This window comes from Anopheles coluzzii, chromosome 2 (genome assembly GCF_943734685.1).
Source record: "Anopheles coluzzii chromosome 2, AcolN3, whole genome shotgun sequence".
Classification (NCBI taxonomy): domain Eukaryota; kingdom Metazoa; phylum Arthropoda; class Insecta; order Diptera; family Culicidae; genus Anopheles; species Anopheles coluzzii.
The window spans coordinates 89,169,074-89,194,559 of NC_064670.1; the positions used below are offsets into that span (position 1 = coordinate 89,169,074).

Here is a 25,486-nt window from a genome sequence, read left to right on the forward strand (position 1 = left end):
AACATCGTATTTTGCGTTGTTTATTTCAAATGATGTACGAGCCCAGTGCAATCACCCAAACACGTGTTGAAGCGCCATCCTTTCACGCATGCATTCTACAAAAAGGGCGTTAACACGAAACCCTCCGCTCTCTCCCTAGTTGAGTTTTCATTTACTCATTCTCACGAGCGCGCTCTCTCTATCCCACACACACTAACACAATCGGAGTAAACAATCAATCCCGGATGTGAAGAAAACTCTCCTTTAAGGACAAGGGCACGAAAACTCTTCCCTCACTAGCAATTTCACCCGATTTGATCCGAAAAACAAATGCGACCACCACTTCACACATTCTCTCACTTGCTTGCTCGCTCATGTTTATGCTGTAACTGTGTCTTCTCCAAATTTATTAGCTCGCCACACTACTCGTCTTGATAGTAGAGCTGCCGAAGCATACCGTTGGAAATAGTTTTCATGCGCTACACGGGACGCAAGGACGCCAACGACACGCCGTCAAAGCCTTTCCACCCAAAGCGCTATAACATCCCCACAGCGGTATCAACAAAACCACGCTATAGCCACGCGGACGCCTGCTTAAAAGGAATACGCAACGCATGAAAGAATTAGTTCCACGTTCATACACGTTTGGTGAGAAGGCAGTTCAATTATTTAAGCCCTCGACGGGCGGGATCCCCCATTCTCAAGAAGTGCCCGAAGGTTATTGCATTATTGAATCGAAATATTTCCCGTCATACAACCCAAAACTTGGGAGTTTCTACGCAAAGGGTGGATTTTTTGAGTATGTGTGTTGTTTCTCAAAGGGCTAACGAACATCGGTTTTTTGGGGGCAAGTGTAATTGAATTTGAAGCTGTTCAAACGAGGGTTTCTGCACCTTCGCCGTTACCAGTGGACAGTAACAGTTGTGTCGATAGTGTGTGTGGTTCTATTTTTTTTTCGCCCTCCATTCTAAAGTTTATTCGGCAATCGACAGGTGAAAAACGAACGCAACGGTTTAGCTGCACTTAGAACGCTCCGTACCTTGCCCCTACCCATCTTGCAGCTTGTTCAACCAAACTTCCCGCTCTCAAGTGTTTGCGCGTTCATCTGTGCTTCTGATGTGTGTTTTCTTCCCTGGGCCCCATGTGCACCACACTCGAAGTAACGGCCGTTTGAATAATTTAAATGCAAAAGTAAATAAACCTCAACCAAAGTAGCCATCGCCGCAGCATCTCCATTCGATACGGGCCCTTGCTCTCGCGCGAGCTTTCCAACTCTCCAGGGGTGTTTTTCCGCGTTTCGTTGCTATGCTCCTGCTTCACAGCATCTCTTCCACGGTTCTTCGGTAACATTTGCTGGAATAACACTCCCGCGTGAAGCTAGAGCGTGCGAGTGCGTGTGGAAGAGATGATTCCTCTCCCGCTCATAAAGCCACACACACACACATGTGCGGAAAAGTGATTTTCTCTGGTTTAGTACTTTGCACTCACTTGCTTTTTGGGCAGCTTTTCCGCCCTTCCCGAGAGCAGCAAAAGGGAGTAGCAGCATCACAGCACTAGCACTGGTACGCATCTCCACGGGCCACACAGGTAGTGTGTAGTGACACGGTTTTTACTGTGATTTATTAAGCAAAATCAACAAATTGCTGCTGGTGTTGCTGGACGTTGCCCCACCATCGAGTACGGTCAAGTTTTCCCGCGCGCGCTTGTGTTACTGCTTTCATCCGCGTTCGGGCAGGGCTTGTCCCAAAACGCTCCTGACGACTGGCTTGTGCCTGTGCTACGCAGCAGGAATTGAGTGAGATAAACAAAGCAGTGAAGTAGTTCCTTTTTTCCGGATGCCACTCCCGGGTGCTCCCGGGCAGGCCTGATATATCGATTGGCGCGCAATACAGCCGCGGCCCTAGAAAGGGGGGTTTCCCGCCGCGCCCTTGGTTACAGATCTGACTCGAGAAGTTAGTTCTCGAGTGCACTTTTGTTGCACAGCGCCTAGTGAGATTCATTTCGTGTGTTCGATGTGCAAGAAACAAGACAAACCTTAGGACAAAGACGGGCGGTCGCGACCCTTGGCTACTGCAACTCCGCTGCAACGCCAAGCCCGGGACAGTTCCAGTCCGCTTTTGCAGGTTGCATTTGCATACTTCCTGCTCTCTCTCTCGCGCTCTCTGTCTCTGGTGTGCGCTTCAATTTGCTCTTTCACTCTCGAAGGCTCATGCTTAGCCCACTCTCGAGCCTGCTCTGCTAACAGCAGCATGAAATCTAGCACATCTAGTGGATGAAGAAATTTAAATTAAATTTATCTTGTCCCGGAATGATAAGAAGATGTACCTAGGTGCCCTCACCTTCCGTCACACACACACACACACGCGTATATCATAAAGAGATTGCAAGATTTCAAGATTACGACATCTTTCCCCGACATCTGTAGCAAGTGTTTGGTTCGTTTGTTTCTTGCAGGCGCACGCTTTATCACAGCAAATCGACCATCGACCAAACCCAGTTCGGATCCATCACCAGCATCGCCGCAGTGTGTGTTATCCATCCCGCGCCCAGTGTTCCCGAGAAACGAACGCAGCGAACGCAGTCTGCCAAACCGCCGATTCCGCTTTCCCGTTGAGACGTGTGCCACTACTAAACCGCCAAAATAAAGCTCAAAATGGACGGATCCTCGGTGAGCCCCCTGCCCTGTGAGGCTCCGCTAGCGATGATGGAGAGCGAGAAAACGCCACCGAGAAGTCCGAGCCAGCACGATATGCCACCGCCGCCGGACGAAAAGTAAGTAAAGATATCTTAAACTTATCTGAGTTAAGAAACGACATCATCCAGTCGGATTTACGCCTTTTTTCTAATGACCTCGGAATTATTCGCATATCACCCAGGTGGTAGTGTTGTTAGAAGTAGTTTCTACCTACTGGAAATCTCTGAGTTTTTGTTCTTATTTGTCCCAACAACCATAGAGACCGGGGGTCAAAGGTTGGGTCTTCTAAGACCATTTAAGGACTTAATTAGACAGAGACTGAGTGTTGTTATCCACAACTAACACGGAAAATATGTCCTGCATATGTGCAAGGTTGTGTGATATAAACCCATGACAAACACGCTGTGTTGTAAGGTGTATACGACGCTTGACGAGTGTATCACGGGACCAGACCACAGTCACGCACGCATAAGCTAAACCTCTTAGACAGGAACTACTTGGAGATATTCCGAGCCGCATTCGACAACATCGTACAAAGCTCGCGTAAGTGGGTAGCTTCTTCATTCAATAATCATAAATTGAGTCGGGTACAGACGGGTACGGGCTTCCTGCCACTCATCGAGACACCGATTGCAGCATCCCAATTATGATCGTACGCTGCCAGATTAGCCAGTCCCGAGATTCACCTTCTGTGTCGTCGTGAACCGTGCTTCTCTTTCTCTTTGGGTATGGTCAAGAAAGAAGTTTGTCGCTTTTTTTAGTTATATAAATATTCGGATTAAAATTTAGTTTATTAAAATATTCAGAAATCAGTATTGTTTGTATCAAAACAATTGTTGACTGCAGACTTGCGTTTTATACATTTTTATGTTTGGGCGCATACTTTTATATATTTTGGGGAAAATCCTCTTTTTCAATTCTATGTTTTTTTTTGCGTTTTGTGCGTTTGGAAAAATGAAATAATGAAACAATGAGATGTATTACAAGCATTTCAACACATGTTGTTACCACGATCTGTTGGCTTTGAAATTATCATCATAAAACATATATTTTTTAAAAGGAATTAAAATGCTTTTATCAACAAATATCCAATTATTACGATGTTTTTATTTGTAGTTGTATAGTTTTTTAAATAGTTTTTTTTTATCTTTTACTTTTTCTTTAATCACAATTCAATGGTTGAAGGCAGCGCTTATGAGTGTCGTAAAATGGAAATACATTCCTACATTATGGGATCAGAAGTTGCAAATGTATTGCATCTTGCAAGTTCAACGATTTGAACGAATTGCATTATGGTTTGTGTGATTTTTTTTTTGGCATAAATTTAGATAAACACCTACCCTGCATAACTAAACCTGTTCAATGACACACATCTAAAAAAACCGTACCTAGACATAACCTATTTGTAACATACTTATCATATATATATATATATATATATATATATATATATATATATATATATATATATATATATATATATATATATATATATATATATATATATATATATATATCTAACTTACCAGTTTCAACCTCTTTCAACCTAACATTGTATTGGCTACTTTAAATATAAACGTATATACGATTTTATACATATTCACATTAACAGTTTGGTTTATCAATCTTCCAAAATATTCCCAAATTTATGTCTCTGAATACGATGAACAACTGTGTAGTTAAAGCTCAATGAAATTATTTATCACTAAAGCATGTGAATGATATCGAGAAGCAATATTTTTCTTCATTACGTTGACTGCGGTCACCCGGGCCTTGGACAGACTTTTGGAGGCATGTGCTAAGGTTAACCTATGTTCCACAAATACAATCACACAATCCTGATCCGGGCGGGATTCGATGGAGAGCCTGCGATTAAAACCAATATAACCGTACACAAAAACCTAATCCCCAAACCTTCGCAGGTGTTTTAAATTGCTATCAAACTGCTTGTCCAAATTAGACCTAAACAAAACAACAAAAGCATCCACACTCCCTAGAGCGATTTAAAAGATGTTCCATTTTATGAGCTCTCTAATTGCATTTACACGCTTCCGTCAACAGCGTGTGGCCCCGGGTCCGCTAAATGTTCGGTGCAACAGTGTCCCATTAAACCGACCAAACCCCGATCCCCGTCCCGCTGCACCCGGAACCAACAAAAAAAAAACCTTCCAACCAACGAAGGGAGAGACAGACGAGAGAGAGAGAGCCCTTTTCAGGGAGAGAAGAAACTGTATCGTTTCGACTCTTGCCAGCCGAACGGCCACATTTAAGAGATAGAGAGCATTAGAGAGTCTAACGATCGCTTCATGGGATGCGATCCTCCACCCCTTCCAAGTTTTGAGAAAAGAGAATTGGAGAGCCAAGATGTGAGCCGTTTCTAGTAGCGAGATGGTGGCCGTGGTGGTGGTGGAGGTGATAAAACGTTACTGGCGCAGATTGAACCGTCCGTCAGTCAGGCTGGAGATGCTGATCACATTTGCAACGCTGCAACGCTGACGCGCACGGGCACGGGCTTTCACGAGTCGCGGTTTTTTCCTTCTTATGTTTTCCTCCGTATTTGCCTAAACGACGTACACAGCGAACACAGTCGCGAGCTGAAGGTGCTTTTCTAGTGTACCGTGTGTGTGTGTGTACTGTGTGTGTGGGGGCTGAATCATCGAATCGCAGTTGCTCTTTTTTCTCGTTCAGTCTGATCAGAAATAGCTAGCGAAATAGTTCAAACGGTCGGTAGACTGTTCCGTGTTGAAAGTGTCCGTAGAAGCGTATTGGCACGCTTTTACCTGTGGTTTAGTGTGAAATTGCTGTGTTTCTGTGTTCTATCGCCGTGAGTTTGTGTGTGTGTGATTTGCTTGCCCCGCCAACAACATGCCGCGAAATTCCACCACCACCGGAGGGTAAGGCGGTTATTATCTTCCCGATGGCAGAAACAATTTACTGTCCGTCACGTGTCGCGCGCTTACCTGTAACTATGAGGTGGTCATTCCCTCGTGACCCCTAACCCAACCCCATCCCTACTAACCAACCATCCTGCACCGGGGGCAGCTTAATTGAAAAATGATGCAGCAAATAAATGGGAAAATGTAAAATCAATACTCCATCCTCGTGCGAGTAGTTGCTCCAACCACTGCTCCAACTATTGATTTGTTTTGCCCGGCTGCCGAGTATATTAGTTTCCTGGTTTTGGTTTTTTATTGTTCGTACCCGTGATGCGCTTTGATTTTGTTGTGCGTTAGCGATTGCCAGAGAAAATTCAAATGCCCAAGCGAGCCAACCACATAGCAGCAGGCCGGATCTTCCTCTTTTCGGTGAGCGTGGCGAAACCGTTTCACATCGATCAATCGATCGAACGGTTTGAAACACAGGGAAGTGTTGACGTGAAGGGGGTTGAGGAACCCAGGAACTGGGGGGGGGGGTAATTTTCCAACTACCAGGTGTTTGCGCGCGCGAATCGATCAATGCGTGCGGCCGGGGTCGCAAGAGAGTGCTGGCAGCCAGCCGGCCGGAGGGGTCGGTTTGATAGCAAAAAGAAAGTGAAAATAAACCTGCCATACCGATCCGGTCGTGTGGAGAGTGTGCCCGGAGGGAAAGCCGCAAGGAAAACACATTCAAATCCGTGCCTACCACCTTCCCTCCTTCGAGTGCTTGTTTTTTTTTTGTATGTGAGAGAGGACGGCTCCGGATCGCAAACACACCGCACGTTTGGACCGATCATAGAAGCTCCCCCCCAATTCTCCACCTCCTCTCCCAGTTCACTCTACAGGTGGGACTGAAATGGCTCCCTTTACAAAACATAAATTGCCCGTGCGAAGAAACGAGAGAAAGACTTGAGCCACCAAGGTGTGCGTGTGCGCTCTGTGGGGGAGATTGTGGGGACGAGGGGAAGCTGGAGCTTCGTGTAAACAAGTTTGATTTTCCACCCACCCACCCGCTTGGTGGCGGGAACGCTAGAAGCAATAGACGCGATGCAGGTTCAGATTGCGCACCGACACGATGCGCCACTCGACGGCAACCGCAACCGCTGCAGCACGTGTGTGTGTGCGCGCGCGCGGTGGATCACTCGCAAGGGTTAAAGAGAAAGGGCTCGTTGAAGGTGAGAGGAAAAGAGGAGCGAAACGAGAGGAAGGTTACTTTCACTCTCGTACACTGCGAACGAACGAACGAGTTCCCTCAAGATCTTGAAACGTTTGAGCAGGCTTTCGAGCTGGTAGAGCCCTCTGGCAGCGCTGCAGTGCCTTGTGCCTGTGAGGGCAAGGAACTCTGGAACTAAGCTTTACTTCCTAGGTGGACGCCAACCTGCCTGCAGGCCGCCGGGCAACATTCAAATCAAGCCATTAATATGCATGCTAGGGACGGGCGTGAAAGGGAGGCGCATCGAATGATACAATCAGGAAGAAACGGGGATGGCTTCTCTGCTGGAAAATGCGCGCAAGGTTAGCGCTGGCAGTTTGCTATGACCATGGCCGGGAAAAGCGAACGCATTCGATGGCTATAGCTTGATTGCATTCCTGTTTTTGAATGAGCTTTAGCATTTAAATTAATTCACTTCGGTATTTCGGTTCGGTTCCTCTGTTTCTCGCTGTTGCATTATGCTGTTGCAACTCTTGCTTCCGTTGCATATTCATGTAAAGCTTATCCAAGAGGGGAAAAAATCACAAATTACTTCATAACAAAAAGTCTTTGTAAAAGACCATTGCTCTTTAAACGCCACTATTTGCTAACTGCGGACAAATAAAACCTGCCGCTCCCGCAATGTCCCAAGCCACCAAGCCGTGTGATCGTGTACGGCCAAGGATCGTAAATTAAAATAGCATGAAATTATCGCACGCTCGCACTGGGCCAGTCCGCGAGACGGGTGGAAACATAATGGTTTACATTAAACATCACCCTGCTGCCAACCAAAAAAAAAAAGTGTCATAAACGGCGCCAGCTTCGAGGTGATGTCGTGATGTCCAGCCCATTCCCAGCGCAATGCGCAATCCGCTCTCGCGCGCGCCCCCGCCAAAAGAAAAATGATGAACCTACGCCGGCAGCACAGATAAACCCATGCCCATTGGGGTGATCTCTACCACAGCCACCCACCCACCGCCATGATCCACGCCCGTGTAGTTGATTGCTCGTTGCTTTAATTATCGTGTCATTTTATCACGCGCTAAAGCGTCCCACCCGCAGTCCGTCGGAGATGGATGGGCATCAAGTTTACATTGCCTATTTATGGTGTACCGACGGGGACAAAACGACCAAACAAACAGAGAAAAAACAGACACACACAGAAACACATCTCATTTAGCGTGTAACACTAGAAGTGTGTGTGTGTGTGTGTGTGTGCGTGTTGGGAACTGGGAGTCAAACGGTCGCAGAATCGAGCCAAAAAACAAGTGGAGCTGCGGTTGAGAAATTGAAATTGTTTAGGCTTGCAATCGCAATGAAGTCGAGTTGACGCACTGTTGGCGCGCGGACGACGCATCCACCCACTTGCGGGCCGTGCCTATTGGAACTCGTTAAATGAGCAGACCCCGGCCCCGGTCCTGGCGTCCCATCGCATCTCGCCTCGAGCCGCTCGTCTCGACTTGCGCCCGGGGGCCAATTAACTAAATTGACCTCTTCGCGTCAACTGCGCGGCCAAGCACACACCACGTCCGGGTGGTTGCGACGACGACGACGACGACCAAGTTGATTCACCACAGCAGGATGTCGCTCGTTCCCGCTCCCCCGTTGAACCCACATGATCTTGGGTTGGGTTTCCCGCTTGCTTCCCGATCGTGCCCGCGTTAGGAAGCTGCGGGACATTGAAGACCATCATCATTGGGAGGGCGTGTGGGCACGAGAACGAGAAGGATAGTGGAGCGAGAATAATGGCAAAGGTTGTTGGGGGAAGATTGAGATTATAAATTCATTCTCCTCACTAATCGTGTAACTCAATTACCAGCTGCCCTTAGGATCGTCCCGCAGGCCATCCCTAACCTTCCCTGCTTGCTTTCTATTTCTACAGGCGATACGACGACGATGACGATCGCGTCTGGAACTGTGGCGCATGGTTCGAGTACATACTGGTCGTGGTCGTCTCCTCGATCCTGCTGATCGCCGCCTCGGTGCTGACCATCTTCTGGACGATCTACTACCGGAAGGGTTTCAACATGGACGACCCGAAGCTGCAGTTCAACCTGCACCCGGTGCTCATGATCGGTGGCTACATCACGCTGTCCGGATTCTGTAAGCGTTTGCCTGTACCGTCGATGGACAATAGCTGGACCGAATGTTTCATACATGTTCTTGTCATTGTAGCCATCCTGCTGTACCGAATCTGTCGCTGCTGTTCGCACCTGATCGTCAAGCTGTGCCATACCTTCTTCCACGCCTGCTCGATCCCGTGCATAGTGATTGGCTTCATGGCCGTCTGGGATTCGCACAACCAGCAGCAGATTCCGAACTTCTACTCGCTGCACTCCTGGCTGGGCATGATCACAATGGGACTGTTTGCGCTGCAGTTTGTGCTGGGCTTCTTCAGGTGGGTTTCTAGTTGGAGTGAGTGCTCTTAGCTGGTAGGTGAAGCAATTTTGGATATAAATATCTCTGATTCAAAATTCATGAAATAGAACGAGTTTTTAATTTGAATCCATCAATATGGATTTAAATTATTTTCAGAATCATGTATTATCCAAGATTCATCAATCTCAAAAGATATATAAATCTGTAAAGATTCATTGGATGTCTATAGGAATTCTTCGTCGAAATTCTCTAGTGACTTATGATTCACTCGTGAAAGGTTTGTTTCTTCGCTACTCTGAAAAAACATTGGTAATGGTAATATGAATCTTTGAATCGCTCCATCATTCGAAGATCACATATCAACGTGTGCGATGGATACTTCATACGTTAACTCTTTAGATATTCATATATATTTAGCGATTCCTATAGCGAAGGAAGATTAACTAGCCTATGTATTTATTGATTGATTTAATTATTTACTTATTTATCTATTGATTCTTGATTAAGTACCTGGCTTCCATGGTCTGCAAACATCACTTAAAATTAAAGGACCCATAACTAAACGTTCCAATGATCTAGAGCAGGGGTCTCCAACTTTTCAGTTCGCGGGACGCATTGCTTCGCAATCAACGTTGTTGAGGGCCATTTTGACGCTACCTTTAGAACGAGTGGAAGTTCAAATCTTGTTTTAATAAGAAAATACTAACAAAATATATCAAATTTCTGCAGCTTTCAATAAAATTCAATAAAAGAATCTTGATTTTCGTCTTTCAGAAGTAAAACAATAAATTTCTATTAATCAGTCAAAAAAAAAGCTATTTAATTTAACCTTTACCCAGTCATCGCGGGCCGCATTAAAGGCCCTTGAGGGCTGCAAGCGGCCCGCGGGCCGTAGTTTAGAGACTCCTGATCTAGAGCCGTGCTTATCAACCTTTTATAGGACCACGGAACACTTGTGTTTAAAAGTACATTTGCCGCGGCACACATGTATAGAGCATATATTTTGTCAACTTTGTGCAAAGCTTTTTGATAAAACATATGCTTCAATATTATTCTAGACATGCCTGTTGGAAATCTAATCTTGATTGTGTAAAAAAATGAACGATTTGTAATATAATAAGCTTTTCTTCTTAAAAATCAATCAAATCAAATCTTTCGCAGATCCGCGAACCACAGGATGGAGACCACTGATCTAGAGCAAAATGATCTATTAAACATTTATCAAACAAAACACTACTCAACTTCTAATCTCCTTTTTGTTTTGTCTTACCACAGCTTCCTGATTCTGCTGTGCTGCGAGAACGCAACTTACAAGTTCCGCTCCACCATGGTTCCGATTCATGCCAGCTTCGGTGTGGCCACGTTCATGCTGGCCATCGCTACCGCCGTCACCGGTCTGACCCAGAAGGCTCACTTTGAACTTGGGTAAATTTGGTTGCAATCTTCCTCCCTTCCTCCCCTCCATACGCGAAACTCATATCTTGCTTTTTCATCTTTTTCAGTGAAAACTACTCACAAACCGTGGAGGAGGGCATCATTATGAACTCGATCGGAGTCATCCTGACCGGGCTGGGCATCATCATTCCGTTCGCGGTACGACGCTCCAACTCGCCGGCCAACTGCAAGGTGTACGTCACCGAGCGTATCTAAAGCAAGCAATTTTTCTATAAGCTCAATCATAATATCTAAAGGCTAAGATGGTACGGCTGAAACAAACCGGCCAAGCCATCCAAAACCCCAACGGTGGGGACTGCGAGCCGATTAAGAAATCAAATTCAAACGGTCGAAAACAAAGGTGCGCGCGTACGGCGGACGGCTGCAATGTCGTTTAATTTATGGATCGAATAGTTAATGACAAGAGGTATTTACGTACTTTAGTTTTACGACAGCGTACCCGGTACGGCATGCGGTGCGACGATTTGTTATGTTTATTTTAACCACCATTCCCGGCTACAGCCTGGAAAGGAATTGTTTTATTATCAACATGCGCACGTGCGTGTGGATGGGTGTGCGTATGTTTGTGTCTATTATATATTTCCGATTGTTTGAATGCTGTGTTACGAGTGTGAAAAAAAAAGTCTAAAATGAATGGCAACATTTTGTTGATCTAATAATGTTATTTATACAACTCCTTCCGCCGACTGGAGACTGGTTGATCTCGAGCGGCAATGTTTAGAATACGTTACGATCCACCTTCTCACCACATTGAACAGCACATCGAAGCAACAACACCCGAAAGTGTGACACATGAAAAGCAAAAAAAAAAAACAGTGGAAAATGTTTTTAATCTGAAACGCATCAAAACCGCAACCGCGAATCGGTCGAACGTACGATTTTGAGTCAAACACGCAAGTCAAGCGCGGGCGACCGAATGAATCCATATACCATTTAATCACTAATATGATACAATTTCTTCAACCAAAACCCCGCTCTCCCATATTCGTCAGCTAACCCAAGTAGGTGTACCGCCCCAAGTCCACAAGTAGACGACTTGCGAACGCTAGGAAAGTTGTAGACGGCCAAGAAGAAATGATAGTAAGTAAGCTAAATGAATCAAAATCATACACACAATCCCACGTAATTAAATGAAAAAAAATGAAGAAAAAAAAACACAATGTTAGTGCCAATGGTGAAAAACCCGCGCAGGATACTGTTTATAGAAATAATCTCCCTTTGTCTCAGCGTGTTGTGTTTTACGGTTTTGAACATTCTTTTACACTGTCTACATACATTCTCTATCCCTATCTCTCGTAACGCATAGCATTAGCTGATCCGAATATGATGAAACATTTGCTCATTTGAAGTGGACGGAATTGAACTTTACCTATTTATCGAAAACGAGAATCAATCAAACCAAACGAACCATCGGGATTTCAACAATATAGCAAAACGAAAGATAAAAAGAGATAGTTTAGATAAATTTAAACCTCATCCCTCTCTCCCTACCCCTCTTTTTCTAATGTAATTCCAATACTTACGGAATGGGCGCGCTGATATACAGCGGCAGCCAGAAAATCGATTTTAGAGGGCGACCATTGAGTACGAGATCGAGTAGACAGATACAAGAGCAAGCAGAACAGAACAAAATCAACACAACAACAACAACAAACATATGCATATATTTAAAGAAACAAAAAATGTGTGTTCAAACAAAAAAGTAACGTATAAATTATTAAAGGAAAGAGATGAAGAAGAAGCATAAAACAACATACATACAAGGACAAGATGAAATGCATGTTTGTTGCGGAAACGTAACGGATGTGTCCAAAAGCATGAATGTAATCAAGGAAAAAACACAGCGCAACGAGGGGAAAATGGAGGATGATAATAAGCATACCGAGGTCCGAAGAAGGAAGCGCTTGCTGCGTTGTACGGGAAGGAAAAACCCACCAAGTTTTTTGCAAACATCTGCTCTTTACATAGACGTCGTGGCAGCGTGGCACATCTTGCCACGCTCCGAGGGTGAAGTTACGGTAGCATTACATTACATTTCCACGAAAAACAACAAAAAAAACACTATATAGTGCGTACTACTACAGCCTAGTGAACGATGTAATCCAAAACAAAAAACAAAAATTTAAAGTCGTATTTACGTAGTTCAAAGAGAATTCCCTAAGAACCTAAAATTCGTCTCGCTGCAGCAAGCACCTACGCTGGGTGCTTGGGATGGTGTCACGCTGTATTATTACGGATACGGCACCGGCGTTGTTATTTGTTTACTCGTTATGTTTGTCTTCGTTACGTTCCCCACAGGCCATAGGTGCGCGTTTGCATAGCTACCGCTACGCTATAACGCCACCGAGATGGCAGACCAAACCACCTTTTACGATTATTATTATTATAAAGTAAAAAACAAATTACTTATAAATACAACAGTGGATAAAGCCAGTGGAGTAAGCAATCAAACGATATAAGAATGAATTTACAACCTCCCAAAAAAAGAAAAAAAAGAAGAAGGCACCAGCAACATCCTACACCATCCGATCGAAAACAGTACAATGTATTTGAAAACCGAACGTTTGTTAGAGGGCACGTATTTATGTATCTTCTCCGTGTGTACCTTTGTTGTGCCGTTCGAGCACACCCACATTAAATGCAATTCGCCCGGTACCCGGTGCCCCGGTGGGGCGTGCTCAAAATTTGGTGTGCGAAACACTCTTTGAATATTTACATATATATTTGTCCGTTACTTAGCTTAAAACCTGCAATACAAACGTGGTCGGGGACGGAGGACGAGCGAAACCGGAAAGGGTACGATTGACGCATTAATTAATCTAACGCGAAAAAAAACCCATTTTTTATACACACATAGTATGATGCAAACCAAAATTTTTGCTATCGTCTCATTTCCTAGCAAAATGTTACAACACATAACCAAGCTGTGGAAAACTCATTTCATACCATAAACACAAGTATATGTAAAAAATAAATAAAACAAGATCTGTAGGGAAAATGCTGGTGCTCCGTGTGTTGTGTTTTGCTTGACCAAGGATATTAAAACATTTCATTTCATGTTGCATTATGAAAGAACATTATGATCGCATTGCTTCCTACAGATTATAAAAATATTAGCGGGATTCGTTGAAGCATTATTTCTCACGTGGCCATGATCCTTGTTTTTACAAATAAGTTTGATTAATTCTTCACCAACCCAATATTATTGTTTCACCTTTCTTCAATCGTAATTCGCAAATCCATTCACAAATTGAAATTGTTTGGAGAATGTCTGTGATTGGACTTTGGCGCATTGTACCATTGCAGCACGTTCGTACTGTAATGGAAATTGGTTAGATGTGAGAATAATCATAACGCATTCATAACCAAATCAATTGATTTCGCTTACCGATAGATTCGTATCTAATTTTATTCACTTAGTAACCCTTTTTTTATTCCCTAACAATTTCACACGAATGAGTGCAAAAAACGGGAGGGAATAAAGATGAAATGTTTAAAAATATTTTGATCTCACTAAAAATATGTTCATTCGTTAGGAAACTAAATTGCTCATAGTTTGATGAAAAAAGTCTTTATTTGTTTTCTTTTTGGCAAAAGATGTTATCAATTATTATATGAAATATGTGATAAAATATCATCAATCGACTCTATGTATAAAATACAGTCTTTCCTCGATTTACGCGAATAATGCGGAGATATCCGCGTAACTCGGATTTTCGCGTAAGTAAAATATTGGACGTTTTACAGCCAAAAGATACTTGATTATTAATAATTATAATTAAATTATCAAAATTGGTTCATTTATGTAATATATTACTTCATTTATGTAATATATTACTTATTTAATGCAATTCGTGTATAAAATTCGATAATTTAAGTATTTTGATGATTGAAAATTTTTGAAAAATTGCAAATTATTTTTCATTTGACAATTGATGGAGAACATTGTACTAATTTGACATATGAACCGCAAAAAATAAAAATTTGCGTAAATCGAGTGTCGCGTAACTCGGGGAAAGGCTGTACACATTATGCTTACTAGTTCTACTACTACTACGACAACTACATATTTATATTTTTCTTTCATATTTTTATATTAAATATTTGATATGTATTCTTCCACACCATACTCACTACATATTTTACTTTGACGATGATTATTCGCATGTTTACAGCAATATTTTGAAATTTTACTCCTTTACAGGTATAACGAAGCAACGTCTGGTACTAGTCTATTACATTTTATAGCACTACTATAAGAAGAAAAAATACAATTCTTGCCTTCACTATACAAATTCTGGAACTGGAACTGTATAGGTTTCAAATCCGGATCAAGTATCGTTCCGAATCCAATTGCGTAACAGTTCTATAAAATAAATGCAATAGCGAGCTATTTCTGGATTGATATGGGTATGGGTATGAGTATGAATTCAGTATCAGTTCCAGGAGTTCATGATTGGCTCTGGAAGAGATAAGGGTTCATGATCGATTCCAATACCGTTATGGGTTCATTATAGGTTCCAGGGCAGGTATGGGTTCATGATCAGTTCCTGGACCGGTATGACCAGTATAGGTTCCAGGACCGTTATGGGTTCAGTATCGACTCCAGGACTGGCAGTTCAGAACCCGCTTTATGTCATGTGCAGTTCTTGAACCAGAAAAGGTTATATATTGATGTGAGGGCCAATATGGGTTAGATTCAGATATTTAAGTACTTCAATTTAAATTGAGTTTCGAGACCATAATTTTCGGCTTACTCTTTAGAGTAAAGGAAATCTTTGAAATTAAGTTGCGGAGCCCTGTAAATTGGCCAAATTATCTAGCGTTAGATAAAATAAAAATTCAACATTAAATTACATGATCTTGCTGTACCCTGCAAGCAACAGCTAATAATTTATTCACATTTTCCATTCACGTTTGTGGACGGACCAATTTTATTTTATATATTATTTTTGTACATATTGCGTAGCCGAAAACAACAACATTGATTTAACCATTTCAAAAAAGGTCGTTTTGCTTCTGTTAGTGGTATTATCAATTTTATTTGATATTTTATCAAAATATTTAGTTGATTGAATTGACCTTCAAGCTTCCAAAAAGTAAAATAAACACATTCCCCCGGCATATTTTATGATCTTTATCGTTCTTTCGCTTATTTTCTATATTCATCTTCTAAAGCAGTGATTTTCAAACATTTAAACGTTACTTTTAGGTAGTGAATGTCCGCTTAATTCTCGGTTTGATCCCTCAAACCTAATCTCTAACCTCTAATCTCATCAAACTTCCTAAGTTTTTTTTTGTTGAAGCTTGATTTTCGTCTTTAAAATCCAAAAATAAAATTTTGATGCAATAAGCTATGTATTTTAACCTTTACAAGGCCACCATGGACTCTTTCGAGAGCCGCATACGGCCCACCGGTCGGAATTTGGAGACTCCTGTTCTACAGAAAACATTTTTTGAAAAGGCTTTCTTTTTCTTTTCCTCCTAGATTTTAACGTCCCTCTATTTATAAAAAATATCTTCATACCTTTTCTTGCTGTCTTTACAAAGCCGGTATGCTTGCGTAAAGTGATTGTCGATTGCTGTAAGATCACGTGTCACATTAAATGAGTCACCCTGTCCCGCCAACAGACGGTCAAACCGAGAGAGCATTTCTCCGCAAGCAGCTGTTCGGTTATGAACCGCGCGCGAGAGAGAGAGAGAGTGTTGTGTGGTTGCGCATTGTTATTATGTTTTTGCAACTTGCATCTTTGGCAGATGCCCTGTCCCCATCCCACCTGCACCTTTCGCCAGTCGCCCTTCACACGCAAACACAACAAAACGGTACCACCAACACCATCGTGAGCAGCGACCCATCGAAACCAGCGTAACCGTCGCGCGCGTCTTTGCCGTCGCGCAGCAATTCCGTAGCGAATGGAACTGTGATGCGCGAGAGCCCATCACCCTTACCCAACACACCCTCCCCCTTCTCCTCATCCTCCCCTTACACGTCCTCCTTCACCACAACCCAACAGGGGTGGGGACAATCGAGACGATTCTCCACGGAAATGGCTGCTGCACGCGGTGGGGGTGTGGAGTGAGAGTTTTTCATCGTTCGCGCTCTCTCCCTACCATCCCGCCGAGCGCCGAGCACAGCAACCTTCCCTCCCCCCGCGCAACCGACCGAACCAAAAACCGGACACCGAAGAATGGTGTGTGCAAGCAAGCTGCGGAGTGTGCGTGGCTGTAGGAACACAAACACATGCCCGTCCGCCCGCCCGCCCGCGGACTGCATCTGTGCCATGGGGCCCTGGCTGACTGGCTGGCTGGCTGCCCGCGGGTCCGCAGCCGTTCGAAAAGTCAGTTGCGTTCGGATTGTAATCGGAATTGGTTGTGTGTGCCCCGTGCGTTGTCTCTCGCCATAGTTCTCGCGGCCCGGTTCTCTTCACCCATTGCTCCCCTTCCCCTGACGCGGTTGCTTTCCACACCGTCGGTTGCTCGCTCGATCGATCGATCGATCTATTAATTAACGCGACGGGTACGCGATTACGCGCTGGCGTGTGCGTGACCGATGCTGGCGCGTTCCGTAAACATCTAGCCGACGAATATAGATACTGCAACCTTCACGCAAGGCGACAACGACTACGATAGTTCCCCAAAAACGGCGTGTGCGTGTCCCTGACACTGTGTGCGTTGTAGAGAAGAAAAAACAAAAAAAAAAAGCTTACACACACATTTTTTCCTGCAAACCCGTCAACCAGGTAGTGCCGCGCGGCGCTCTAGGGTTGATCACAAACAGGCTCCACGGTGTAGTGCCAAAGAGGAAAGAGCCTTGAACACATACACAGAGAGAGAGAGAGAGAGACTGCTGCCATACCGCAGCACTGCAGTCATTGGCCCAACCAAATCAAACCCCCGTACAGGACCGCGGGGAAGGAGATTCGCGTTTTTGTAAAGCTTCATTTTCTCAATTACCATCCATTAGCCATTCCGCGTGTCACCCTTCTCCCTACCGTTTTTCCCACTAATAATACACACAATCTCGACGGGTTTGAGCTGATCGATCGACGTGTGTCCACGTCCACACACACACTCAAGCGCCCTTCAAGCAAGATCAGCAAGATCAGTGTGGTGTCGTATAAGTGATAACGAGTGATAACGAGAGTGAAAAGTAACAGAGCGCGCACACGCCTCCAACACACTCTCACACCCACTACAGCACAATCAAAGCAATCGGTGACCTACCACACGGACGCGCGGGTTCGCACGAATCGAGTTGTGTATTATTTTGGATTTGAACCGTCAATCGAAGCGTTTGAACCGCTGGACCGTTCGCTGGACTTTGTGCTTTCGCGGTACAGCTCCGGGATCGCGGTGTAGGGTGTGTGTGACAGTTTCGGTGCAAATTGAACGCGTACCATCGAGCGAAGAGGTGTGTGAACTCGGTTCTGCTTCCGTCGACAGAAAACTACTTCAACGCAACCCCAACCGTGCACGTATTGGAGAGAGGAAAAAAACAACCATGTATCATCAGTTTATGGAGCTGCGTGTGGTGTGGTGCGTCGTCGTCGCCCTCTGGCTTGCCCGGCTGAGCCCGGTGCTGGCGTCCGGCTTCGGCAAGTGCCCAAATTACCCTTCAATGCCAAAGTTTAACATGACAAAGGTAAGAACGAACGGCCCGAATCCCTCATCCTCTTCACCCACCCTGTTGGCTCTAGAACTCTTCCTCGCCTCGTGTTGGCATGCGCTTTTAGAGGGGGTGCAGTAGTGGAGGGAAACGCAAGCAAGAGAAAACACCACGTATTTGCCGCAACACGCCACCAGAAGAGAAGGCATGCATTACGTTGCACTGCGCTTAGAACGCGAACAATGGATCGGCTGCAGCAACAGTGCAACATTTGCGCAAAAATGTTCCATGCTTGGCAAAAAGCGGGCAAAAAACAACGAGTTCAGGGTTACACTGGCTAACGACCGCGTACACACACACAAAAGCCTCACAAACCTTTCCGATCTGGCCTGTGGTGGGCGTATGGGGGGGTGGGTGGAGCTGTGTAGCTTTCTAACCCGCAGGTGAGTGCGCGCAACCCGCACCGATATTAAGGTTAGATGTAAATGGCTGCGCGTTGCCAGTGAAAGGAATCATAAATCATATCCTTCCCTCTTTGGGCTGTTTGTTTTTGCCCCCCTCCCCCCACCCCAAGATGTTGATAGTGTGGTGCGGTTGATTTCGATCATTGCTTCCACCCACCACTCGCTATGGATAGGCTGGTTTTTTTTAAGACAGTGCCCATTCGCTCGTCGCTCGATGTGTCCCCCGGTTTTGGAAGTAGATCGAACGTTTTTCGAACGTGTGTTCGACTTTTAGGTGCACACACGCTCCATATACTGCGGCCGATGTGTGGTAATAAGCCGCCTACTACGATCCGGCAACAGCATAACTTACAACAACAAAACGGAACATACGGCGTCCGTCCGATGGTGATGGTGGCGAGTGGGAAAGTAAGTGTGTGTGTTGTTGACCAATGATTCACCCAGCGTTGAACACGTTCAGTGCGCTCTTCTCGTACTTTCCTCCCGGGGCTTCCACACCCTGTGGGCTTATTTACCTTTTTTTTTCTTTACATCATTTCTCCTCCGCCCAGCGGGGTGAGTGATGAGGATGGATGAGGTAAGTGGTGCTTGGATGCAGCTTTTCTTTGCGCACATCGTCAACCGTCAGCGTCACCTGCGGGGTCGATAAATTTAAACGGCCGATAAATGCACGAAAGCAATAAATTCGTCAGCCGAACAAATGCGAAGGAAGGTGAAATCGGTGAAAATAAAAGTTGGAGTGGAACGGGAATACGGGAGTGCCCGCTGGGGGGAGGGTGAGCGGTGGAACTGCATCGACACTGACCGGGAGAGCTCTGGCTACAGTAATGTGTGTGTGTATGAGTGTGTCGTTGATTGCCTGGTGGCCTCGCACGCTTGCCACCCGGACGCAACCCGCAAAAACTTTCAAATCCAACGGCGGCAACTGACGTGCCAAACTTACGTAATTATCCGTAAAATCCGTAGCCTACTTGTCCGCGCTGTCGTGGTGTGCATTCGGGGGTTGCTACAGGTGCGCGCGACTCAGTCAGTCAGTCAGTCAGTCAGTAAGGCAGACTCCAGCGTACGATTTTATGCTTCCAATGCACGAACGAAAGCGGCCACCAACCCATCGAACCATGCCGACACACACGTAACCACCGCCGCCGACGTGTGTGCCATCATCCCCGCGTGTCATTCTAAATGACCGCTGAGAAAGTGGAAATTGACCTAGTCATGGTGGACCTCCCTAAGCCGACCGACCGATTGGCACCTATTTCTGATGTCGTTTTTTTTCTCTTTCCTTCTCTTCCAGTTTTTAGGCAAGTGGTACGAGGTGGAACGTTCCTTCTATCTGCCCGAGCTGGCCTCCGGCTGTACCACGATGACCTTTGAGAACACGACGCTGCGGGACGAAGCCGGCCGAAGTCAGCTGGAGATTTCGATTAAATCCGTCAATCAATGGTAAGCGCGAAAGTGGGGCAACTGGTTTTGAAGGAGTCTGCGGAAGGGGGATGCGGCCCTTAAGATCCACCACCACTCACATTCTCCCCCATACATTCGCAGGACGGGCAACCCATCGATCAGCATCGGGGAAGCCGTGCCGGAGAGTGAAACGTCCTCCATCATGAACGTCCAGGTAGGGTGTGAACAGCGCGGGCAACAGAATAAACAATGTGCGGCGGGGGATGATGAAAAGCTGCCGAAAGAAAGAACAACCCCACTTGCCCCGCACGTAGTAACGGTACCACCAGGGGGTAGGGGGGAGAAATGGACCTTTTCCCGTGGGTGAGAATATGGGCAAAGCGATGGAACGTGTAACGGTACCGTGTAATTGGCGGCATTTGTTTCGGAAATTTTCACAGAAAAGAATCAAGCCAAATCAAAACAATCACTTCTCCTTCCACCCAGACGGCGACGGCGGCGGAATTTCATTGATGGAAACGCTCCCCGACCGCCCACCCGTTGAAAATTGGGCTAAAGTTTCACCTACTTATGGGGAGGATTCGTTCTACCCCGGGCGCTGTGCCCGTTCTTGAGCGCAACAATGGGGAAAGAGTTATGGGAAACAGAGGTTTTGATGAATGATGGTTGGTTGTTTTATTTTTGGATTGGAGAGACTTGACCAAGCTCTTACAATGAAAGGTGATAAATCACCTTTTACTGTCAGACTGCCTAATTTCTGTCATGCTTTAACCTGCATTTTGAATCGTAACACGCTTTTTTGTTGGAAAATCGGTACAGCTTGGGTGGCTATCGAATATAAATATCCTATGGGTTAGTACTTTAACTATCAGACCTTTTTATTTGTTTATGTCTCCCTGTGAAGGTCAAGATCGTTTTGTTTATTCTTTTTAATCACTTTTTACTGCCATAGCCATGTTAGCTTGGCTAGATAGAGATTGGGAATGTAAACTAGCTGCACCTTGGTAAACAAATTCATTGATTTTGAAACGTATTTTGTTTTGGGAATTTTTTACGATCGCAATAGAATTTGTTTGGTGTATTAATAGAAACATTGGTGTGTGATGATAGACGTTATTTGAAATTTTGAATCAAGTACCTGAATATTTTAAAGATAAAGTTGCAATTTGGATGCATGATAGATGTCGAAAATTTACGCTAATTACGTACATAAATCAAGCTATTTTTAGCGTTAACACTGGTTTTCTAAAAAAAAGTATTATCCTTGGGATGCCTCTATATGCAATATATTCGATACGAAAAAATGGTAACGCACAAAAAATACCACTAAACACATTTTAACGGTTTTTGTTTTCATCATTACATCAATTGAATTATTCCATTAGTGTTACAATTAGCTGAAGGTTGTTTATTAGAACCATCCAAGAAAAATCTGAAGGATACATACACGCTAACGAAGCCATTTGTTCGTCCGACTAATTGCCTAATTAGCCTCGACAACAAGTTATTTTTTTTTTAATTAAAGCAATGTTTCACACACTAAATAGAGTAAGTAGCACAAAATAGAATAAAACATGCATGCGTGCATTTTGAAAAATAGTGAGAAAAAAAGTTTCCCATACCGGGAATCGAACCCGGGCCTTCCGGGTGAGAGCCGGATATCCTAACCACTAGACAATATGGGACTGTTGATCGAGGAGCGTTAGTTTACCGTTTGTTCATTTTCAACAACAAAACCATCTACGTTGTGTTTCCATAATGAATGAGAGTAGAATAAGTTATTTAACGTTCAATCCAAATAATTTGCTTTTGTTTTGTTCATTGCTATTTCCTACACTCATTTTTGTTTTCTTGTGTCTGTTTTCTTGCTTAATGCGTTAACGTGTGCAACGTGTTGTTTATACGAAATAAACTGGTTTTCCGCAAAGCCACAGAGCACCGTTTCTCAATAACCGATTGTTGGGCTTCTCTCTTTCACTTTCAGCTCCAGTCACGGCTTCCAACGGCGATTGCGCGGCTACTGCCAGGATCTGGCCGCTACCAGGTGCTCTACACCAACTACGACAACTTTGCCATTCTCTGGTCGTGCACGAGCTTTGTGGCGGTTCACGCTGGTATGTATAAGAAGAAGTGAGCCGTAACGGCCACAGCCAATACAAACCGTAGCCTAATCCCTCCTTGTTTGTATCGATTCTTGTTTTTCTTTTCGTAATGACCCCAAATTACTTAACGCCAGATCAAATCTGGCTGCTGGGACGTGATCGAGACTACTCGACCGATATTAGGAAAAAGATCTACAACGCCCTTGAGCAGCTAAGCCTCGATCCGGACCGTTTGTTCATTGCGAAGAACAAAAACTGCCCCTCCACGCTCTAAATCGCATTGGCCCGGGACGACTAGAAAACTACACTTATGATTACTGAGGATCTGTGATATTACAAACAAACCAGCTTTCGGTAAAAGCGGAAGATTAGAGTTTGGGAAGCGAAAGAGATCGAGAAAGTAGCGATCACCGACGAGGCGCGCCGCCATAAGTTTTCGGATGCAGAATGTTCTTTTTGTTGTTGTTCAGCTAAATAATAAAACAAACGCATGGTGTAAATTAAAACGCACTTAAAAAAAGGGTTGATATTATTGTACGCGAGAGCTGCTTAAGATTTATATATCCAACATTAGTATTTTGTCGTGTTTCCGTAGTTGGTATTGCGCAATGTGTTTTATCATGATTATAGGTAGCGATTATTTGTTTTTAAAAGCTTTCACACAACTACTGTTCATCAATCGTAAGGGACAGGCATAAAACGGCATTTTCTAAAACAAGTTAAAATTAACCCTGAACTAGAGAGGGATAGTACAGATAGAGAGAGTGTCTGTGTGTGAAAGGAAAGGAGATTGATTCGGGCTAGAAACAGCGTCAGAGCTGGCGCACAGAGCAAACCCGATGGCTTGCGGTGGTGTGACGACGATGTGACGCTGCGCTAGACCCCGTCCCCATCGTGGGGCTGCTATTCATTTACGCTAAGCTTAAGTACTGTTCTTAATCGATAGATAAAATAAAATTAGCAGAAATGCATGTACGGGTTCGCATGGACTATTACAAAAAAAAAAACGGAGAACAAACAACACACAAACAGATCAAAAGTTACATACAAAATACACATCGGCACAGAGGGAAGTTGGGGTTTGTCTTGCTAGACAAGATGAGGGAGTACAAAAAAATTGCACATTTACGTTCAATGGCGTTGCCACCATTCCGTATCCGAGACTGAGCAAAAGTTATCTATAGCAAAGAGAGAGTTAATATCGATGAGTCCGATCCGGTTGACCGGTGTCGCGGTTTCGAAGTCATAATACAATTGCTTGTGTGTGTCTTCGCACCTAATACTAAATTGTCGGGTGTTTTTTCGCTTTGTCGCTAGTGTTTACTTAATACCTCGCCGCTACTGACAGAGAGGCACGCTGCCGCTTCTGGGCCACGCTGCTGGTGGTCGATGCAGGTGAGGAGTGCGCCACAGTTGCACCCTCTCGTTCTCGTTCCGTGCTGCAAGAAACGAAGCATGCGGTCGCGCTTACTTGGGCTTGTGGAACTCTTCCTTGCACAGCTTGCAGCTCCAGGAGCCCTCGGGCGGCGAGACGAGCGGCGGCGACAGACAGTACATGTGGTAGCCACGATCGCAGTCGTCGCAGAACAGCAGCTGATCGTCGTTGTCGGACGTGCCGCAGATGGTGCAGTACTTGCACTCGATGCACTGCCACCGGTACTTGCGCACCGAGATGATCATGTTCGCCGTGAATTGCAGGCAGGACGGATGGCCCGACCGGCCACAGTCCGAGCAGGACACCAGCTCCTCCGGCTCGAACGTTTTCTTGTTCTCGCGCGCATCGCCCAGACAGAAGTCGCAGTACGGCGACGGCACGGCTCGGCTCTTCTCGACCGCACCTCCACCACCAGCGGCGCCGGGTCCAGCGCCGGGACCGCCCGGTCCGACACCGGGCGCAACAACAGTCGCCGGTGCCGGGACTCCGCCGATCGATGCAGTGGCCCCGGCTAGGGCGGCTATCGGGCCGCCCGGGCCGCTGTTGGCCGCGAGACCACCGGCCGCATGATTGGGGCCCACCCCGGGACGGCTATTGGGCAGCTTCGGTGCTCCGGATCCGTCCGTGGGATCGCCGCTCCCCTCGACCTTCACCTCCGGCACCAGTTCCGGCACCAGCGGGAGTTCCTCCGATCCACCTCCTGCTCCGCCGCCTCCGGGTAGGGTCAGTGGGGATGAGCTGTTCGATTGGGGTGTGAGGTTCGGTAGTGTTTGAACACGGTTCTTTTTCGGTGTTTCCACCATATCCTTGAAGCTAGGACCCAGCTCGCCCCCAATACCTTGCGATTTGCGTCCTCGGCCTCGTCCGCCCCCCCTGCCGCCGCGACGATTGTTCGCGTCGGACAGCGACGAGCCGCCCGACTTGCTGCGCCCGCCGCCGGAACCGCCGCCGCCGCCGCCTCCCCCGCTCCGGGCACCCTTGCTCTTTTTCTTGCGCTGGCTGAAGCTCTCCTCGTAGTCGCAGTCCGAGTCCGGTAGGTCGTGATCCTCGAACGACTCCATGTCGTGCATCTCCATCTCATCGTAGTACCAATCCTTGCCCGAACCCTTCTCCGACTCGTGCTCCTTCAGCTCGGACGCATCGACCGCGCTCGACTGGTCCAGGTTGGAGTTTTCCGAGTCGTACGTGCTGCCACCGCCACCACCACCGCCGCCCACACCTCCGCGATCCCCGCCGATGCCGCTGCCGGGCAGGATGGAGGCTGGCGGGGCCGGCTGCAGATGCCCGAACGGGCGATGCGTGTACGCCGGGAACGGTGGGTGCGGTTTCTGCAGCAAGTACTGCCGGCGGGACTTGCGCCAGCGCGCCGACGGGTAGCTGTACACCTGGCCATTCTTCAGCCCGGGGATGCGGTGGCGGCTGTGCATAAACAACGCGCAGTGGTTCTGTGCGACGCCCGTCTGCGGGTCGAGGAACGGCATCCGGAGCCTCCGCTCCAGGCAGAGCCGCGTGTTGAACGTTTCACTGTTCTCGATGATCTCCTTGTACGTGGAATCATTGAGGAAATTCTCTATTTTCTCCAGATTATTTACGTTCACTATCAGATCGGAGGACGCCATTGTGCGTGCGTCTGCCGGACAACGTGCGGTCGATAGGACTAGAGGCGCTTGACAGAGCTGAAATGACAATTTCAAAAATATAAAGTGGTTTGTTTAAAAAAACCTATTTAATGTAAAATCGAAACTATTTCTCCTAAACAAGCAAATATGTATTTTAAACAGTTGATTGTGTAATCAATTATATTTTCACAAAAGCTGAAACAATAAATAATAATGATTGAGGAAAATAAAATTTTAAATT

At 45.7% G+C, this 25,486-nt stretch overlaps 3 protein-coding genes and 1 non-coding gene across 9 annotated transcripts; 2 read left to right on the forward strand and 2 right to left on the reverse strand.

Moving 5' to 3' along the window:
• Positions 1-412: 412 nt before the first annotated feature.
• LOC120947770 (plasma membrane ascorbate-dependent reductase CYBRD1) lies at positions 413-13,615 on the forward strand. 6 transcript variants are annotated; one of them, XM_040363438.2, is made up of 6 exons: positions 413-627; positions 2,434-2,751; positions 8,664-8,884; positions 8,957-9,179; positions 10,436-10,585; positions 10,663-13,615. In XM_040363438.2, exons 2-6 carry the CDS (start codon positions 2,633-2,635, stop codon positions 10,808-10,810), a joined length of 861 nt encoding a protein of 286 aa, XP_040219372.1. In that variant the 5' UTR covers positions 413-627; positions 2,434-2,632; the 3' UTR covers positions 10,811-13,615. The 6 variants fall into 6 exon arrangements, with proteins under 6 accessions (XP_040219372.1, XP_040219371.1, XP_040219376.1 ...); XM_040363437.2 differs by lacking the exon at positions 413-627 and adding an exon at positions 1,526-1,566; XM_040363442.2 differs by lacking the exon at positions 413-627 and adding an exon at positions 1,581-1,656.
• Positions 13,616-16,897: 3,282 nt separating this feature from the next.
• On the forward strand, positions 16,898-23,166 carry LOC120950478 (apolipoprotein D-like). Its single transcript, XM_040368543.2, has 5 exons — positions 16,898-18,257; positions 19,980-20,128; positions 20,231-20,303; positions 22,074-22,203; positions 22,326-23,166. Exons 1-5 carry the CDS (start codon positions 18,117-18,119, stop codon positions 22,463-22,465), a joined length of 633 nt encoding a protein of 210 aa, XP_040224477.1. The 5' UTR covers positions 16,898-18,116; the 3' UTR covers positions 22,466-23,166.
• Positions 21,703-21,774, reverse strand: Trnae-cuc (transfer RNA glutamic acid (anticodon CUC)). Its single transcript has one exon. It is a non-coding gene; the product is annotated as a tRNA-Glu (tRNA).
• On the reverse strand, positions 22,688-25,303 carry LOC120950477 (zinc finger protein DPF3). Its single transcript, XM_040368542.2, has one exon. It carries the CDS (start codon positions 25,243-25,245, stop codon positions 23,659-23,661), a length of 1,587 nt encoding a protein of 528 aa, XP_040224476.2. The 5' UTR covers positions 25,246-25,303; the 3' UTR covers positions 22,688-23,658.
• Between the last annotated feature and the right edge of the window lie 183 nt (positions 25,304-25,486).

Coding starts and splice junctions, on each gene's coding strand:
- LOC120950477 (XM_040368542.2), bottom strand. CDS start 25,245: ATGGCGTCCTCCGATCTGATAGTGAACGTAAATAATCTGGAGAAAATA.
- LOC120947770 (XM_040363438.2), top strand. CDS start 2,633: ATGGACGGATCCTCGGTGAGCCCCCTGCCCTGTGAGGCTCCGCTAGCG. Junction 2,752..8,663: donor CCACCGCCGCCGGACGAAAA/GTAAGTAAAGAT, acceptor CTATTTCTACAG/GCGATACGACGACGATGACG. Junction 8,885..8,956: donor CATCACGCTGTCCGGATTCT/GTAAGCGTTTGC, acceptor TTGTCATTGTAG/CCATCCTGCTGTACCGAATC.
- LOC120950478 (XM_040368543.2), top strand. CDS start 18,117: ATGTATCATCAGTTTATGGAGCTGCGTGTGGTGTGGTGCGTCGTCGTC. Junction 20,129..20,230: donor ATTAAATCCGTCAATCAATG/GTAAGCGCGAAA, acceptor ATACATTCGCAG/GACGGGCAACCCATCGATCA. Junction 22,204..22,325: donor CTTTGTGGCGGTTCACGCTG/GTATGTATAAGA, acceptor ACTTAACGCCAG/ATCAAATCTGGCTGCTGGGA.